This window comes from Oryzias melastigma, linkage group LG22 (assembly GCF_002922805.2).
Source record: "Oryzias melastigma strain HK-1 linkage group LG22, ASM292280v2, whole genome shotgun sequence".
Taxonomy (NCBI): Eukaryota; Metazoa; Chordata; class Actinopteri; order Beloniformes; family Adrianichthyidae; genus Oryzias; species Oryzias melastigma.
In genome coordinates, this window is record NC_050533.1 from 7,945,641 (window position 1) to 7,964,201 (window position 18,561).

Below are 18,561 nucleotides of genomic sequence, written 5' to 3' on the forward strand. Positions count from 1 at the left end.
GTCCTTAGACAGCTGAGTGTCTGCAGGAGACATCTGTGAAGACTGACCTTGTGACCCCTGAAAGAATGCTCTTAAGGTGGGGGGAAAACTGCCTTTTCCACTGCATTATGGCCTACAGGACGGCCAAGCGGCAACACAACAAACCCAAACGAGCCCAAATGTTCGTCAGTACCACAAACTGTATTTTAATACAGCAAAAGGACAGAGAGCTGATGAAATGATTGAAAGAATGGAAGAAACTGGAGGCAGAAAACACAGAGAAACTTAGACTGAATTGTGCCTTTTAGGCTTGGCTGCCTCGCACTCCTTTGGTCCCCCCCCATGAGATTATTTTCATCCTTTATGAGTCAAAAGGAAGCCTGGTTAAAAATGAAAGGTTACACAAGCCAGAGCCCAGGCCCTCGGAGTTAGAGAGAAGAAGATCCCTGCTGCAAGGGCCCTGCTGCTATTCAAAGCACCTGCCATTGTGTGGGCGCTCATCCAGGCCCATTGTTGTGCAGAAATTAGTCGTGCTCCCTTTGGCTCCCTTCGGCTCCAGAGGCATGCGGCAGACCCCCTTGTTGTCTCGGTTTCAGATATGTGCTTGGATAGATGCGTGGCCCGACTACCATCACCACTGGCTGCGGACCTTTGCCCTCTCTCCTGCAGCACAGTATCGTTATGTTTTTTTTTCCTCTCATCCACTCTGTTGTTCACTTCTAAAGAACACTTTCAGGCCAGCATTCCTATAGTTTTTTTTTCTGTACCCCTATTCGCCTTTCTCCTTCGGTGTATATGCTTATTGTTCTTCAGAGCACCCTCATTATACCCGTGGTTAGATATTAGGGGCCTCTCCCTTTGATTCTGCTCTCGTGGGGAGCGAGCGGTGGGCTGCTGGGAGCTGGAGGCCAGGCCCAGCTCTCAGGGCTTTCCAGCCGGCGTCTCGGAGAGTGGGCTTGGGGGTATTCTTGGGCTGAGTACCACCGCAGAAGCACCGGTGCTACTGCTAGTGCAGGGGGTGGATGTGAGGGGGAAAATTGAAAAGTCAATAGAGAAGGCTGTCCAGAAAAAAAAAGAATAAAAGAAAGGGTGAAACAAAAGAAGACGGATAGCTGCAAAGACGACTAATTAAGAGTTTTCTCTTTCCCTCTGGAACTTTATTAGTGTTTATGATCTTGTAAGGCAGGATGAGTAAGAGACAGGCCTTACTCACTGGCAGAACAATCATTTTTATAGGAGTTTGAAATGAGAGACACACTATTTAATAATCTGTGCTGCTATTTTTAGTGCACAGACTTACATTTCCCGCAGATTTACACAGCTGTACATCAGCTTTAATTTATATTTTTAATATTATATATGCAATTTCTACCTCACAACAATTTAAAGATAACCATTCCCAAAGGCCTTAATGAAATGACCTGGATTTAGCTCAAAAGCAGAGGCAGATAGTTCATCCTAGTCACATCAAGACCGTCTCTCTGCATGCCACAGACCCATTAGGACAAGAAATAGTCTGGAGTAAATGTATTAAGTTCCACTTCCACCTTCTAATTTTGCCTGTCCTCTTTCATAATTCATTTGCTCTTTTATTAGGTTTTAATATTGAAAAAGGCTTTTAACTGACTCTTCCGTCTCCTAGGGTCCCCAGTTATTTGTCACTATTAATTAGGCGAATGTCAGAGTTTATGTTTTATGCTGGGGAGACATGTAGCTTCAGTCTTTGGATTTACTTTTAGTGAGGGATTTATGGCAGAAATGTATTTTTCATTTAAAGAAATAGTAACAGGGAGACATTTTATGCACAGTAGCTGATTAGAAATACAGTTCTAGGTTGTGGGCGGGACTGTTGACACAGAGCAAAACCGACCTGAAAGCTGTGTTTTTGCGCTAACGCTAACATTAGCAGCGCAAAAATAACAACGAGCAATCTAGTCGTACAGTTTTGAGCCAGAATTAATATTTGCTACAGCTCGAGTGTTTCACGCTCATCATGTATTGAAACCTAGGGTTGCACAGAGGAGGGGAGACTGTGCCACACCCATTTCAGTAGCTATGTCATTAGTCTGAGCCTTTTCAAGCAACTGGTTTTCTAAACCAACGCGATTTGAATTAAGATATACTTAAAAATTTACTTTTGATTTTAAATTATTTTATATAGGTCCTCTATTATTAGAAAAATGCTACAAGAATGTGTTGAAAACACAAAAAAGACACATTTTCATTGGAATGGGTCTTTAAATATTCACTCTGATCTTCTTTTGATCTATTCCAAAAGCGTTCCCAATGTATTTTAAAGTATTGTTGTACAATTTTTAGCAAAAAAAATAAAAATAAAAAAATCTTTCCGCAGAACAGAAAAAGTTGGCGACCTATTCCAAAAGAGTTCCCAGTATTTTATCAGCTATTTGATTAGACCAATACTTTACTTTTATTGTACAAGCACGCCACAAGATGTAAAAATACCAAAAATGCAATTTTCATTGGAGTGGGTCTTCAAACAAAAAGATGTTGCAATAAGAAATGCTCTTTTTGACACGTTCCAGTTCTTGGAGAGGATGAGGACACAACTGGAGGAGGCGGGCTACACAATGAGTGGTTGGGTGGAAGCACTTCATCCACGGTTCTCAGTGACCCAGAACTCTTTAGATTAATGTTTCGGGGGGCTGTGTGAGATGGACTTGTCAAAAAAAAAAAAAAGAAAAAAAAAAAAAAGCCTGACTTCGTTTGTGTGGGTGTGATGGCTTGGAAATACCAAGGAAATACATCAGCAAGAGGGCAGACTAAGCCACTATCAGCTAAGCCAGATCCTCACTCCTCACCAATCTGACTAATTTATGAGGGTAAACTGCACTGATTGAGGGAGAGAGAGGGATGCAGGTGAAGGGAGGAAGTTTTCATTGACTCTCAAGAGCAAGGCAACCCAAAAGCCCAAGAGGGATCTCTCCGAGTTTGAACTTTATCAGGGGCTACGCTTAATCAATACTCTATCGGAAAAAGAATTAATTACTAAAGCAGAATAAAACAGCTGAATTTTAAACTGAGGATTCATCAATTCTGTAATCTCTTGGTTACAGCCCAGGTGTCAGGAGGATCATTTCAGCTCCATGTAATGAGGAACTGTGGGAGTTTAGCCTCCTCCTTCTCCACCAGTCCACCTCTGAGCCTTCTCTTCATCTTTTCATGTTTCTTGTCTTACCTTCTTGGCTGTTTTGTCATTTACTATTTTTTATTTTTTACAATACTCCCTTCTTCTGTTTTTAATGGACCAACTGTACTGCACTCGTTTACCCCCCTCCTTCCCTCCCCAACACACACACACACATCCCTGCATTCCCACCAAATTCCTGTCTTGGCAGGGATGGGACAAAAGGGTATTAAACTTGAAATCTGTGGTGCGAAAGCAGACTGGAACGGGACAGTCCTGCTGTTGCAGCCATCAGGCTGGACATTCCTCCACTAGAGCTGGGAACCCGCTGTTTTTGCAAAATAGAGATGCACAAGAAATAGAAAAAAAGTTGTAAAAATACAGAATATATTTTCCATGCATAAAATCAATGGCAATCAAGAGAGGATTAGTTGAGAGGAAATGAAAAGCGGGTTGTGAATAGACGAGCAGCAGAGAAAGTACTTGTGTTAAAATAACCTTGTCTCTGCTATTGTCACGGCCACTGCCGTCCAGTCCTTGACCCCGGTCCAAAGCCTGTAAACGGACTCTCCTTGACTTCCCATGATGGGGGATTTCAAGGCAGGTTGAGAAGGGGTTATGGGTGATGAATTGGGTTTTTAGTGAGCTCATTAGGAAACCAAACAGAGTTTAGACTGGCGGAGCGGAGCAACAGTGCAGTAATCAGTTCTGCTCGCTTTGTTCCCTGCCTCCAGGACATTTGTGTGAAAAAAAAAAAAAAAAAAAAAGGGAGAGGGTAGAGGGAAAAAAAATCATGGCATTTGGCTGATGAGAGGGCTGCTGAGCAGAGGCTACAATCTGATGGTTGACTTGTTGATTTATAAACCTTTTAATTCATTTACTCTTTTTAACTGCCACCCCTGCACTGCAGTCAACAACCTCCACCCACATACAAAAGGAGCAGGAGGGGGGAGTGGGGGGTATCTGTTCCACTTTTCTTTGATGAAACTAACCATCAGGTTTTTGAAATAAATCCAAGTTTTCATCCTCTTTATTTATAAAATGGTGAGTTTATTTGATCTTCAATAGTAATTGAGGGTAGAGAAGCACTTCTGCTGCCATCATTCGTGGTCTCACACTGTTAAAGCTGCTCTGAATCACAAGAAAAGCTAGTAAACAACATGCCGCAGCTTTTTCTGCTTTAGGTAAAAGACTTTGAAATACAATAGGTTCTAGTGAGGATTATAAAGCCATCTCTCCACTGGCAGATGGATCCATACGGGCCCCTCCTTTTCCTTTTGTTCGGTCTCATCTCTTTATTCTACGCTTTCACAACTTTATCATCCCGAAAACGAGGAACTTGGTAACTCTGCAAGAACAAGCTCTGAAACTGCTTGCTTTACTAATAAGCATTCTTGTTTAAATTGAAGAAGGGCCAAATTACTTCAGGGATACACCAAATCCTAAATATTTGATGCAGCATCAAGGGATTTAGGAGTATTTCTGTTGCTTTTTTCTGTTGTAAATTATAGAGTGAGTTTTGCTGATAGATGCAGTTTTGTCAACGCAGAATGGCTCCATTGTGCAAGATTCAGCGAAAAGCGAGGTCTTTACAGATGCTTGCAAAGGATTTCTGATAATTTTTTAAAAGTTTTGTTTATGAATAAACAGGCAATGAACTTAGATTACCTGGGAGACCAATTAGCCTCATTTGATTCCGACTGAGGAGGAGCGGCGGCACTTTCGACGGCGGCGCAGGAGGAGCAGGGTGGAGTTGTCAGGGAGGCAGAGAGTGTGAAATGTCTGGTGGATACCAAAGGCCCTTCATTAGCCACTGATCCCTGTCTACTGAGTGAGGGTCAGTCATGGGCATCCCAAGTCTCTTTTAGTTGGCCCCCCATCCCATGCAATTTAGCCCTTTGCCATTCATGCAAATTGGGTCCTGACATCTTTTTTTTTAGAATTTTCATTGCTGCACAGATAACACGTTTTCTTTTACACATACATGGATGCATAAGGTTAATTTAAATATTTTAGACAAATTTTTGTTGATTCTATTAGGACACGTTTCTCATTCCCAAGTCGTCATATATTGATGTTCGGTTAAGGACCCCTCAAACAGTGTCCCTAACTTGTCCTTTTTTACGTCCAATTAAATCAAGGCTCCTCACCGGTACTGGTCTTGTACTAGGACATTAACTAAACAGGTATCCTAATCTTAACCGGACCTGGATCAGTACTGGTTCCAGATGTGGCCCCAGATGCAAACCAGGCTAGGGTTAGGATACCGGGTTACATTTTTAAAGTTTTAAAAATCAATTCTGTTTGTTCAATAAATGTTCGTCCCGCGACCTAAGGTGTGTTTTGGATTTTTGGGCCCATTGAGTTTGACACCCCTGTTTTTTATTTATATTTAGACATGAAAGCACTAATCTTAGTAAATATATATATATATTACTTAAGTATTCCTCTTTGGCTCCAGGGAAGAGTCCAAAAAGGGAGGGTGGCTTTGTTGCCGCCCATACTTTAGGTCATAAGGTAAAACAGTCTAACTGGCTGTTAAAAACATGTTTTATGTCCTACTCTGCCCCCCCCCTCCCCTCTGCTTCCCTCCCCGTACTTCAACCTCACCCTCCACGGCAGGGATGTGCGACGTGGGGTCAACGCTGTGCCTGAGAGAGGCCTTGTAATGCTGGAGAGGCGATAGCGATCTCCGGCATTCCAGGGATGACAGAGAGAGAGATATCTGCCTGATGGCAGGGTTAGGGGGCTTAGAAGAGGGGCGGAGAAGAGAGAAGGAGAAGAGGTACAGGAGTTGTTGAGCAACTGCCCCCACCTCCACCCAACCCCTTTCACCTCCCTCTTTCCTTCCCTACACGTCGCTCTTGCTGCTTGACTGCCCCGCTTCCCCACATACAGAAAAAAACATCTAATTAGAAGCTCTTATTCCAGTTCATTTAAGGGAACACTTAATGATGTGTTGTGTTTTTTTTTTTTTTTTTGGAGTGGGGGGGTGCAGTTGCACACTATCTCTCATGCAAGAGAGGAAACTCTCAGGGATTCAGCCATTTTAAGATGTTTCCATCCCTCTGATATGTCTGTTTTTGAAGAGTTGTGTTTTCCCATTCACCTTTATCCAGCGTCCCCTTAGACAGGAGCTAGGTGGCATCTGAGTTTGGCAGGGAGGAGTGCTGAAGGAGAGAGTTGGTTGTAATTGCTCTGACAGGTTTTAAGGCTGTTAATGACTCCAGCCTGAGCGCCACCAATTTGTCAGCATGCGAGCTGTTTACTAAGCTGTTGTTTTATGGTCCAGTGCAAGGGGCTGCTGCTTGTTTAAGCACAGATCAGGAAATAATCAGCGTAAAACACAGACTGCAGCCGTGCAGCCACACTAAAACTGTTCCGTTTAGAGCCCTACTGTAAGGATCCAAAAAAGAAAAAACCCGACACCATATGGTGCAATCACGCATAGACAAAAGTAAGCCACACTAATGGCTTACTTAAAGTTAAAAATCAGATGTGTGTGTTTTATCATTAAAGGGATTATGCTCCACTTGTTGGCACTTGTCTATTTTAGCATATTGCTAGCATGCGGTTATAGCAAGACGACCTGTAATCCCCAGACAGCGCAGAGCAACAGAGGGTTAGCTGTTCCACCACGGTGAATAGAGCCTCTACACGTTTGTGCATGTGTGTACGGGGGAGAGATTGTGTGTGCATGTCAAAAGCATGTGGTCCTAGAGCGGGCAAAGAGCCCTTCGTAAATCCTGAGTAAATAGAAGGGGCAACCAGACGGACAAAAGAGGAGCCCCCACTGCTTCTCCCATTCGCTGCCATTTGGGGGAATGAATGTGCTAAACGCCGCTTATGTTGGCTGAAAAGTTAAGGAGAAAAAGAGGGAAAAAGGGAAGGTTTTAAATCCCCCTTCTTCTTTTCTCCTCATTCTCTGTGACCAAGCCTGCGGGGATAGAGGTGGTGTAATAGGAGGGCGTTGGAGGGAGAGGTGGAGGGTCAGAATGCTGTGTTTAAGGCAGAGAATCCAAAGAAGCTCCCGCAGCAACCTCTCCACCACATCTTCTCCTCCTTCCCTCCGCCACCCTTTATGAGTTTTTCTCCTCTCCCCTCTTTGGGTAAGCTCGGGTGAACATGCCTGACTAGTTTGGGCTGACACGGTGCGTGGGGGGCTGCTGTAATTAGTCACTTCCATAAGCCACTGCTTCCATACTCTCACTTCATTACACTGAAACAAACACCAGAGCCCCCCAGTGCAAACTCACTGCACAGCCTTTTATTTCACAACTAACCATAACCATGTTTGAATGTGGTTTCCAGCTATTGACAAGTCATTATTCATTCATGCAGGGGTGTATGGTAGAGCAGATAGACGGCATGCTCGCTGCACTGATAGCTGTGTTACTTGTGGTCGCATCTGTAATACTTTCAGGGCTGACTAGACCAGGGGTGTCAAACTCAATCGCACAAGGGGCACCAAAACACACCTTAGGTCGCAGGCCGAACAGGATAAGCATTTAATGAAGAATAAAAAACTCAATTTTCAAAATTTTAAAACTGTAAATTCTTGACACAATTATGAACTAGATGTATAGCATTACCTGCCATAATGCTAATGTGAATGCTTTAAGCTGAATGTGTCCGCTGAAGATGCTAGTCCTGATAGCTGAAGATGCTGAAATTGATAGCTGAAAACCCTGAAGGTAATGGCTGAAAATGCTGAAGCTGATAGCTAGCTAAAACATGAACTAAGTGCCAAATTAGCCTAAAAAACGTAACAAAAAAAGCGTAGGTTAGCCAAAACAGCTAGCATGTAGCTGAAAAATAGATAAACTTCAAAATATGCTAAAAAACTAAAAATAAAGCCTAAATTAGCCTAAACAGCTCCCGTGTTAATATTTGCCTAACTCCAAAACACTTAAAAAGCTTAAAAAGAAAAGGCTAAATTAGCCAAAACAGCTAGCATGTAGCTAAAATTTTACCCAAACCCCAAAACAGCCTAAAAGAATTAAAAATAAAAGCCCAAATTAGCAAAAATTGCTAGCATTTAGCTCAGATATTAGCTAAACTCTGAAATAGCCCTAACAAATCTTAGTAAATGCCAAAATAGTCCAAAAAGCTAGCAGAATGCCAACTTTTTAACATAATCATAAATAATAATAAAGGCAGGAATATTATTCCAGAATTAATCAACTTAATCCTTAAATAACTTTAAATATTTTACTCTCCATAAAAATATATATTGTCAAAATTATCCAAGTTAGAAGTAAGAAGTAAGAAAACATCGGGCCATTAATAACAATAAAATAAAATGATCTGGACGGTTGGATCCGGCCCTCGGGCCTTGACTTTGACACATGTGGACTAGACCATAGCGGCTCTTTCAGGGACCGGGTACCCACAAACGTTGAAGCACAGGCTCTGGTGTCATTAGAACTCTGCCTGCTCTCAGCAGAAAGCGAAGCACACTTTGTACTTAACACATTTTTTTTTTTGCACCAGGACTCCTGAAGCGACCCCGAATGTGCCAACATTAGATAAGGCGAGCTGCAATGTGTTTACAGTCCTTCCCCAGCCCGATAATGAGCTCAGCCCTGAGACCAATTTACTCACAAGGAGATATATCTGAATGCATTTTTAATAACCACCCACTGGTGATGAGAGAGGGAATGTATGTGAGCGTAATGTGCTCTTCTTGGACTTGTTTGCTAGCGATGCGCGCTCGCTCTGTCTCGCCCTCATTGCGTCCGGTCATTGTCTTCCATCTTACCTGATTACACCTTCTGTGCAAATGAAAAACTTTTGTGGCAAACCCCAAGTCAAGATCTCAACAGAAAGAGAGGAGGAGGAAAGGTTGAGAGGAAAATAGAAAGAGAGGGGCGAGTGGGTGTTGGGGGGGCAGGGGGGCTGTCTTTTTTTTTTTTTTTTTTCCGTCTCCAAGGGCGCTGCTTTTCCAAAAGTGCCTGGGGCTACACTCCAGCACCTCGACTCCCCTAGGCCTTTCTACTGCCTCCTAATAGCCAACCCCCATCTGTGTCACATGGCCAGATGATGGGACGCTTCCCTCTGCTCTGCCCTGCACTTTTTTCCTTACCCAATTTTTTTTTTCTCAGAGTGCACATCCACGCAGGTTAGAATGGAAGAGTTGCCAGGGAACAGTCAGAAGCCATTAGCGTTTGGGACAATTTGCCCTGCAGCGTTTCTTCTCTCGCTCATAAGAAAGGAGTGGGGGTGGATGCAAAGCACCAGCTCTCCTTTAGATGTAATGAGGTTGAGCAAGTTGGAGCTTCTTTATTCTATTTCTACTCCTTCTTTATTGCTTGTGCTTTGCGTTGCTCCTCATCTTGCTTTCTTTGTTTCTCCCCCTGTTGTGTCCACATCTGGTTTTTCTTCTTTGGTTGATGCATATGCTTGAAAAAAAGTGATCAAACTATTAAAAAGTCTGTTTTGGAGTCACGTAAAAGCCAAAAGTGCATCTCCTTGGTTTCATCCTCGATGCGGGAGACAGTAAGCATGCTGGATAATAAAGTGACAGGTCAGTCTGTAAATACGAACGGGTCGCCCAGGCCCTGGCCAGAGGGAAGGCTATTGCATTGCAGCGAAAATGGAAACGTCAATAAAATTAATCTGCCAGCCTTTTGGCCACTGTTTGGTTCAATTGGATGAGCCCGACTGCTCACAGCAGGATAGGGATTTGGAGACTAGCTTGAAAATCAACACAAAACCTGGCAGCATGCAAACAAACACCAAACTGTGTATCAACATTATTCAGCGAAGCTCAAAAGGAAAGAAACAAAAGGAGGGTGGTTAAGATTCACAGCTCACTAGTTGTTTTTTAATTGACGTTTGGAGGAGAAACTGGGAACGCTTCCGTCTGGGTCGCATTTCTCAGGAAGCCCCTCGCAGTCAGGGTAGGTCCACGGCCAGACCAACGTTTATTGTTTTAGTCTTTCCTGAACAAGGATTTGTACTTAGCCTGGGATTTATGGCATTCGCCACTAATGAATGTCTGCCCCACACTCGTCTGTGTCCCCGTCCCCATATGTCCTTCAGGAGGGCTGTCGCTTCTTTAACTTCACACGGAGAGCACAAAGTCGGCACCTCTGTGTTTTCCTCCTTCGTGTGGCTTTGCACTAATGATGTGGAAGGAAAACACAGCCCGGGCAGAAAGCCTTGGATGAAAAACAAGGAGGAGAAAAAAAGAGGAAAAAGTAGTTAGAAGTGTGGGCCCCCGCTGGCCCCGTATTCTTCATTTATTTTGCATTTGATTACGCCACCAGTCGGATCCTTTTTCTTTCCCCCTTTTTAATGTTATTAGTTCAAATATTTATGTGAGATTAAGGCTTGTATAGGTGGTTGTGATTGATGCCTCCCGAAAAACAGGAGGACGTGTGCGTCTGAATTTTGAGAATGTCAGGTCCTTCTCTTCCTTAGTAGAGGAGTTTTTTAGATACATAATTTAGATGCCCTCAAGGAAGGCTTTCAAGGCATTTGTGCCCGGGGGCAAGAAAAAATAACCATGACTGTTAAAAGTAAATCATTTTTGCTAATGCACAATTAATGCTTAGGAAGAAGAACAAGAAAAAAAAGGCAAAGGACATGGATGGAAACTTTAATTTAAAGGAGAAAAAAGTGCCGGCTTATGTTTATGTTTACTTGTGATAAATCCAACCCCGACGGGCATTAAAACAAGCAAAGCGGCCGCTGGCTTATCATGGGGGGGTCAGAGTGTGGGAAGGAGACGACGAGTCCATTATGTGCATCGAACTGCAACAATGAACCTCACCAAATCACATATCAATGCTCATGCACCTCAACTGGATGAGGGGAATTCATGAATGTGTATTACTGTACATATCCGCCTAACTCGCTTCTGTCCCCCTTGGCTCTCTTCAAAGAATGGGAAAACATGCGCCATGTTACATCAAGCATGCAAATTTAATTGAATTAATGACATGAGTCCTAGTCTCAACTGTACTTGAAGGCTCCTTGTCCATTTTTACCCCCTCCTCCCCCTGCCGCAGAGATGGAATGAGGAACACCGCGTTGCAGCGTCCAGCCAAAACACTGAAGTCATTAACCCTGATTTCCTTCTCTCATGCTCCGGGGCACAGAACGGCGCTACCCAGCCTCAGAGTAAAGCCCTCACTGTCTGCATGGACCTTCAACTAAGGCCATCCAAATCCCCTCTATCTCCACAACTTCCCTGCACAACATCGGCTTTACTCCTTCGGCCTTTGAATCCCTTTATACATATCTGTGGTATTTGTACATCTATCCATGTTCCCTAACCCCCTAATCTCAGCTTTGACTCTGTGTGCGAGTATACGAATTGCCGGTGAAGTGTGGTCTGTGATGTGATTTAACACCGGGTTTGGTTTCCGTCCAGGAGATGGCTTAGACAACAGCGTGGCATCGCCTGGCACAGGAGACGACGATGATCCGGACAAGGATAAGAAGAGGCAGAAAAAGCGGGGCATATTCCCAAAGGTGGCCACAAACATCATGAGGGCGTGGCTGTTCCAGCATCTCACGGTAAGAGAAAAAAGCTTTCATGTTTGGAGGGTAGTGATGCTTTACCACTCTGAGTGACCAAGTCAAGGATTGTTTACTCCATTCAGAAGACTAGACAACAGGATAAAGTCCAAGAATCCATACAAGTGTCAGGAGTCAGTGGTCTCGTGGTTGAGTGTGCGCCCTGAGATTGGAAGGTCGTGAGATCAAATCCAGGCCGAGTCATACCAAAGAGTTTAAAAATGGGATGCAATACGATACGTATCTCAATACAATACAGCATGTATCGCGATATATCCCAGAACAATTTTTCACTAAATTTTAAGAGCATGACATAAATTGAATCCACCTGAGTTTTAATATCTTTCATTGTAATAAAACTGTATCTCATACACAAGTTGCTTTTACCCAGAAATTCATGCTGCTTTTCTTTTGGTAAATTACAAAATATTTGTTTTTTAAGGTAACAGTCAATATTGTCTTGAATTTGGATGTAATACCATTCTTAAAATACTGCACACTACGTCTGCTTGTCGTTGTAATAATGGGTGGCCAGCATGTCCCCACACCCTTTCTAATGTCAGGACATTATCAGAACATCAGGCTGCATTGATTTTGCTGAACAGGTCAGATTTCAGAAGGAGGTGGCTGCTCCAGGACACATAAGCTGCCGAGTTTGTGCCTCCTTGTCTGGGACAAGGAGGGACAACGCAGGAGGGAGGGGGATAGGCAAAGAAAAAGCGGAGGGAAAGCAATAGACTTTAAGTTTTAGTCTTTTAGATCATCCTTGCATTAAAGAGGGTCAGGTTCCCCCTTGTGCACTCTGTGGACCCCCACCACGACCATCAGTGCCCACTCCCAGCTCAAAGCCCCCTCTCTCCTGATTACCTAACCAAAAGCCCAAGTAATAAGCGGCCAGCAAATACAGCCTAATTGAAAGGGCTGTAAATCCATTACATATTGGTCAGGGATAATCAGGAGTGCTTTAATCACTTTTATCTATTCAGGAGCAGTGAAGCTGCAACAGCAAAGCCCTGAGCCTCGCAGGCCTTAGCGGCTCCACCACGCCAGTCTGCACGCTTATTATTCTCATCATTATCAAAATGACTTCACAGCTGTTCACAGCTCCATCCTTCCCTGACTGGAGACCTCTCACCAAACTGCACAGATCGGGTTTCATTTAGAGGCTTACACAAGGAGTGAAAAGATCTCATCTTTTCATTTTTGAGCAAGAAGCTGATTTCTAAAAAAAACGCACCAAAAAGAGAAAGACCAACCGTTTAATGTAGGTTTTGCAAAGACATGAGAAGGAGACAAAAGCTGATTCTTCCCTTCTCCCTTCTCCTCCATTTGAAGGGGCAGTTTAAGTGCAAGTGTGTCTGGGAGATGTATTTTTTAAATCCAACCCTCCGAGCGGAGAGATATAAAGTCCTCCATCGTTGAGAAGTGTTTTTGACTTTCTGTTGTATCATGATCCTTTTACAGTTATAAAACCACTGTCGTTGTGTACATTTGAGGAAGCTCTGCGCTAACGCTAGCGAACCAGCGACTATTAGTGACGAAAATGACAAAAAATGTGACACTATTTTTTCATAACTCTCTATTTGGAGGGCTGAATGTAGGGAAAGGGAGAAGGGAAGAATTCCGATTGGGCCAAACTATTTGATTCTGAATTGTTTTAAAGTTGAAAGTAAGGTGAGGTATGGACGGGGGGAGGGAAGCCTGGGCATATCTTTCAAAGACTTGGTGAATTCAGAAAGGCTTTCTTCTTCACCAAATCTCCTGCTTGTGGATGTTCTCCAATCTTTATTTGTGCCTTTTGTGCTCGGCTCTGGCCAGTCTTGTACAAATAATAACCCCTCCCTTTTAACCTGCCTTCATTTCTCTGCTGTGGAAAGGACTAATTGAATTATCCCCCTTCTCTTCTCACCATCAAGCTCTCCCACCCATAAACTCTCACACACACACATGAACACACCTATTAACCATTCTCCTTTCTTTTTAATTTGTTAAGCAAATGTATTTGCTATAGTTGGACGCATTTGTCCAAGGGTGAATTCTTGGGGACTTTGGCCCCTGAATGGCCTATAGCAGTACTCCGCCATTCACGCATTCATTAACTGAGGGGTGAGGAGTGAAAGGAGCGGTCTTGTATTTTCTCAAACTGAGGGGCCAGCATGAAGCTCCTCTTCCATGAGCCGCAGGGGTCTCCCTACATATGTTCTCAACATCCAACCATTGTCACATCTTCTGAAAAGCTCAAAAGGACAGGACCCCCCTTCAGAGACACACACACACAAAAAAAAAAACACAACACGGGCCAATAGTAACAACTGTTGGCTTTTAGATTGAGTATAACAAAATTGCCCTACTTCTCCCCCAAAGCACTACCCTGACCTCACACTCTCCTGGGAGAAATCACAGTTCTTGTATAAAAGGTTAACTCATATTAACTCGTATTCACCACCATGTCAGCATTCCAGCTTTAAGAGAAACGCAGTTTCTGCATGGTATTGATCCAATGAAACATGAAAACCTTCCGCAGAGGCTGACCTCTTCACGGTGAGGCCGTAAGCACATGCACTACAGAGCACGTGAGCTGGCAACTCTGAATGCCCCACATGTAATTGGCAAACGGCTGTTCAGATCAGCTGGCGTTGGCGGGCAGAAGAGGGTCAGACTGTCTCTGCGCTCTCCCTTCGTCTCAACTCCCTCCTACTCTTTCTATGCAGTGCCCCCCCCCCCTTTCTGTCTCACCATGAGTTTCTGGATATCTTCCAGCCACATTAGGGGAAGGGAAATCCCAGACTGTTGGTATAAGCTTTTCAATACTACTGGGAGATTATGTTATCAGAAAGGTAAACTTCACTGTTAGGGGTAAAATGTTCTGCTGCACTTCAAAAGCATGGGCTACACTATGGAATTAAGGATAAGAGCAGCGCAGCACATGGAAAGGGGCAAAAGCAAGAGAAGACGCAAAGGATGAAAAATAAAAGAGCAGCCATGGAAGCTTCCACCTTTGGAAAAAAAGGGGGATGCACTTCTGTGTTTGGCAAACCAAACGTTACAATTAGACCCTTGGCGCCCTTGGCCTTTCCTTCCCTCTCACCCCCTGCTAGCCCTTACTCACCCCTGTAAAGACAAGGGTCGGCCTTGCAATGAAAACAGGAAGCACTCAGATACAAAGATACCACTCTGAGCTCTGGCCTTGTCTTTTGACTAGTGTAAACCCTCAAACACCTATGAAAATAAATAGGGGACCTCAGGAGCAAGCCGGGCCAGTTAAAAGTTTCTGTGCGTGTGTTAACTAGAAGGAGGGAGGGAAGGCCTGACAGAGGGTGAGAGTGGTCAGTCAGATGAGTAAGTTGGAAGCTCTCTCAAGCATCAAGCGTCTCAGGTTCTGTGCTGGGTCACCCTTTGGTCTGGGTGTTTGGGGAAATGCTGTTAAGCTGCTAAGCCAGGTATATTGGTCCCCTGGGCTCCTTGAAAGGGAAGTGATATGTCCTTTGGTCATTTGGAGTCTTTGGACTTTTAACTAGGAGTCAGTGCGGAGATGAAACATTTTTTTTTGTTTGTTTTTCTCATGTGCTACGTACACACCAGGCGTTCAAGAATAAACTGCACTTTTCGTATTCATGTTCACACTGGATTGTCGCTACCCAATAGTAGCACATCGGAAGAGGCTTTGTGCAAGATGTTGAAGCAGTGCAAATATTTTCTCGTTCACAGCTCTATTCCAATATAGGACAGACTTAGTATCATATAGTTCTGTTCCTTAGTTAATAATGTATTCTTCATAATCTGTTTGCAAACGGTCGGTGGATTAAAAAGGACACTACCCATACGTCACTAACGCCTGGTTCACACCAAACGCAGAAGTTCCACAGCTAGCTCGCACCATGCGGCGATCATTTTGCCGTCTCTGGTCTATTTTTACGTGAGTCGTAAGTGATCCGCGTCAACTTTGGCAGGAAGTTACTCCAAGACACACTTTTCAAAATATAGCCCATTTTTCTCAATAAAATACTGCGATTGACAAATGCAATCATATTTTTGTATTTAAACACACTGTAGAGATGAAAATAAATACACAATCACAACACAAAAAACAAACAAACAGATACACAAACAAATCAGCAAAGTTGGCTGAGGGGTGTCTGATTATTCACATTTTTTTTTATTTTTCAAGCTGTATCAACATAAACGGAGCAAAAAACGGAATACAAAGACGTAACACCAAAGGACAGGAAGCAGTTCAAATGTAAAATTGAAATACCAGTGTGAAGCCCAATGAGGCAATTCTTTGGGGATATTGAACTATATAAATAAAATTTAAATTGAAATGACACAGCATTATAGGTTAGATAAACATAAAATAATAGGCAGTTAGTTCAGATGAGTCCAATTTAAATAAATCAGTTAACCTTTATGTAATTGAGCAAAGACCAACGATATATTAAGAAAAGGTCAAATTATGAGTAGTAGAAGGATAAAAAAAAATTCCACTAACATTTAAGTTGGTGTCAGGTTTTGGTGTCTGATGATGGCAAACAAAAAGCTCTAAATTACCACAATTGAGCAGAGATTCCTGTCGACTGTGGCGGAAAAATAGATGCCTGGTATGAACTGTAGGTTAAGCGGATACCGCGCGTTCTCCGCGTCCGGTGTGAACCAACAAATTTAAGTCCGTTATTGTTCAAAGTTCAACTGGTTTAACTTTTAATGCATGTTCAATTGCTGCACGTGTTGTATGTAGAGCCAGAAGATGGACCTAAAAACATTTGTAAAAATGCAAAAACGAGGAAGCCTAAAATGTATATTTACACATATTTATGTTTCTTTTTTATTGGAAGAACACGTTTCTGAGATAGGAGTGAAGGTAGCATCACTATACTTAATTGCAGCAAGTTATCGCCTCATGTTAGGCCTGAGAGCATCCTAGGAGTTATGAAACTAAACCCTTTGAAGGCAGGTTGCAAGCCCTCTCCAGTGGATCTGAAAGATGCCTGTGAAGCAACAGGGGCCTTGCTAATACAGGAGTTCACAAAAGTGAGGACCTTTGAGGAGTTGAGTGCATTGTGCTGCAAACATCATTAGATACACAAGTGACAGTGCTCCGCCCCCTTAACCCACACACACACACAGACACACACTGCCATCCCACGCCTAACATAGCATTAGTCTCCATGACAACAGGGTGTCATCGTCAGGTCGAGCCCCCCTGTGGGAGCTGCTCTCTCTGCCACCCTTTATAGGCGCACATAAAAGAGCCAGCAAGGGTCATTCACACAAGACATGGGTGCAGGCGAGGCCGAGCCTGGCAACGGATGTTTGCCACATATGATAAACAAGTGTACGAGTCCATCCTCAAAAAAGGAGAGGGCATGTTTTTTGTGTGTAGACTAAACACTCCGCTCTGTAGAATCCCTGTTTTCAAGCTCCTCTTGTCCTTCTTGTCTTGTGTGTTGTTTCAGTACAGGCTGCGTTTAACTGGTGGTGACACACATCTGCATTCAGTTTAAAATTTCCAAGTGCATTTTATTTTCAAACCGAACAGCTGGAAGTTGTTTACCTCCTGTGTCATAGTCTGCCGTTTTCTTCTTGGTATGGATGACATTTATTTACCATTTTTCTAAATTGAAATCTCTCACTTCATGACATCCGTGTGTATGCTGTGTGTATTTTTTTTTTTTTTATCTGAGACCAAAAAGTTTTAGAAAAAGGAAAGTCCCCCCCAGCCTCTGTTCATTTGATTGAGAATCGGTTTGCTTTTCCACCTCCTTAGGTTGTTTTGAGTTTGGATGAAGAGAGTTTAGAGACAAAGAAGAAGCAGGGAGTGGGTTTAGGGATAAGAGCAGGGCTGGGGAGGGGTAAAGAGGGGGTTCCTAAGGGTCACAGAGGTGGAAGCCTGGAGGAGGCCCACACACTAATCTGTCATGTGCTTGTTTGCTTCTGGAGCCCAAAAGTCAGTTCTCCAGTCACCCGTAGCAACCCAGGCGACAGTTTGGTTCACTGCCACAACTTAAATGTGTGACTATGAGTGAAAAGCTCAGGAAAAAGAGTCATCACAATGCTTCCTTGACAAAACCAGCTTTTCTTTTGGGGTGTTTGCAAAACAGATGTGACTGTTATATAACAAGATTGAACAAAGTTGGTCAAAAAACAAAAAAAAAAATCACTGGTAATAAATGTTAAACATCATAAGGTTTATGTTTATTACTTTAGCCACTATTTACCCACATTGATTTAATATTGGCTGTGATGAAAACCTGTAAACAAAGACAGGCCACCTCTGTCTGCCATCTGTTCCCGGCCACCACAGAGGGACTAGCACAGCACTGAGAAACACAAAAACAGCATCGACATGATTTGTATTTCAGGAATTTGCATATTTTATTAAAGTTTTTGTCACAGAAGAAAGCGGAGAACAGAACTAGTGCTTGGAAGGTGTATCAAGTGACACCACCTCTTCTCAGGTAGTTGCTTTATGCACCATCTAGGGACAGCACAATCTTCACAGTGTGTTCTGGATATTAAATGTTGCATTTTGAATGAAATAACCTCCAATTTATTTCATGCTCCCACATCAGACCTTTACACTTTGCCCCCTAATCCAGATCTGTCACAATTCTACATCAAAGCCAAATATCCTCACATGAACTTCACTCACATGTGGAGCAGCATCAGCCCCGCTACATCCAAAAGGGTGGAACCGAGAGCTCTTTTTTTTTTGCCTCTTTTCTTTGATTTCTTTGTTTTTAATTCTTCATTCCCACAGGCTCACTTATTGACATTTAGCATCTGCTGTTGTGCATGTAAAAATGCTGGGATACATGCATAACCCCAACCCTTCTCCTCCCACATTTCCTCTCATTTCCATCCCTTTTTGTTAATTTTCACTCCTGCTGTGCGCATCTTAATTCAGACTG

At 43.2% G+C, this 18,561-nt stretch overlaps 1 protein-coding gene across 8 annotated transcripts in view; it reads left to right on the forward strand.

Moving 5' to 3' along the window:
- Positions 1-18,561, forward strand: part of meis2a (Meis homeobox 2a) — a 91,544-nt gene that overhangs the window by 24,365 nt on the left and 48,618 nt on the right. For 7 of the 8 annotated variants that reach the window (XM_024295255.2, XM_024294936.2, XM_024295418.2 and 4 more), the window contains one exon: positions 11,508-11,653. In XM_024295255.2, coding sequence (XP_024151023.1) covers positions 11,508-11,653 — 146 coding nt within the window. The remainder of the gene's footprint in view (positions 1-11,507; positions 11,654-18,561) is intronic. The other variant, XM_024295021.2, reaches the window with a different exon arrangement.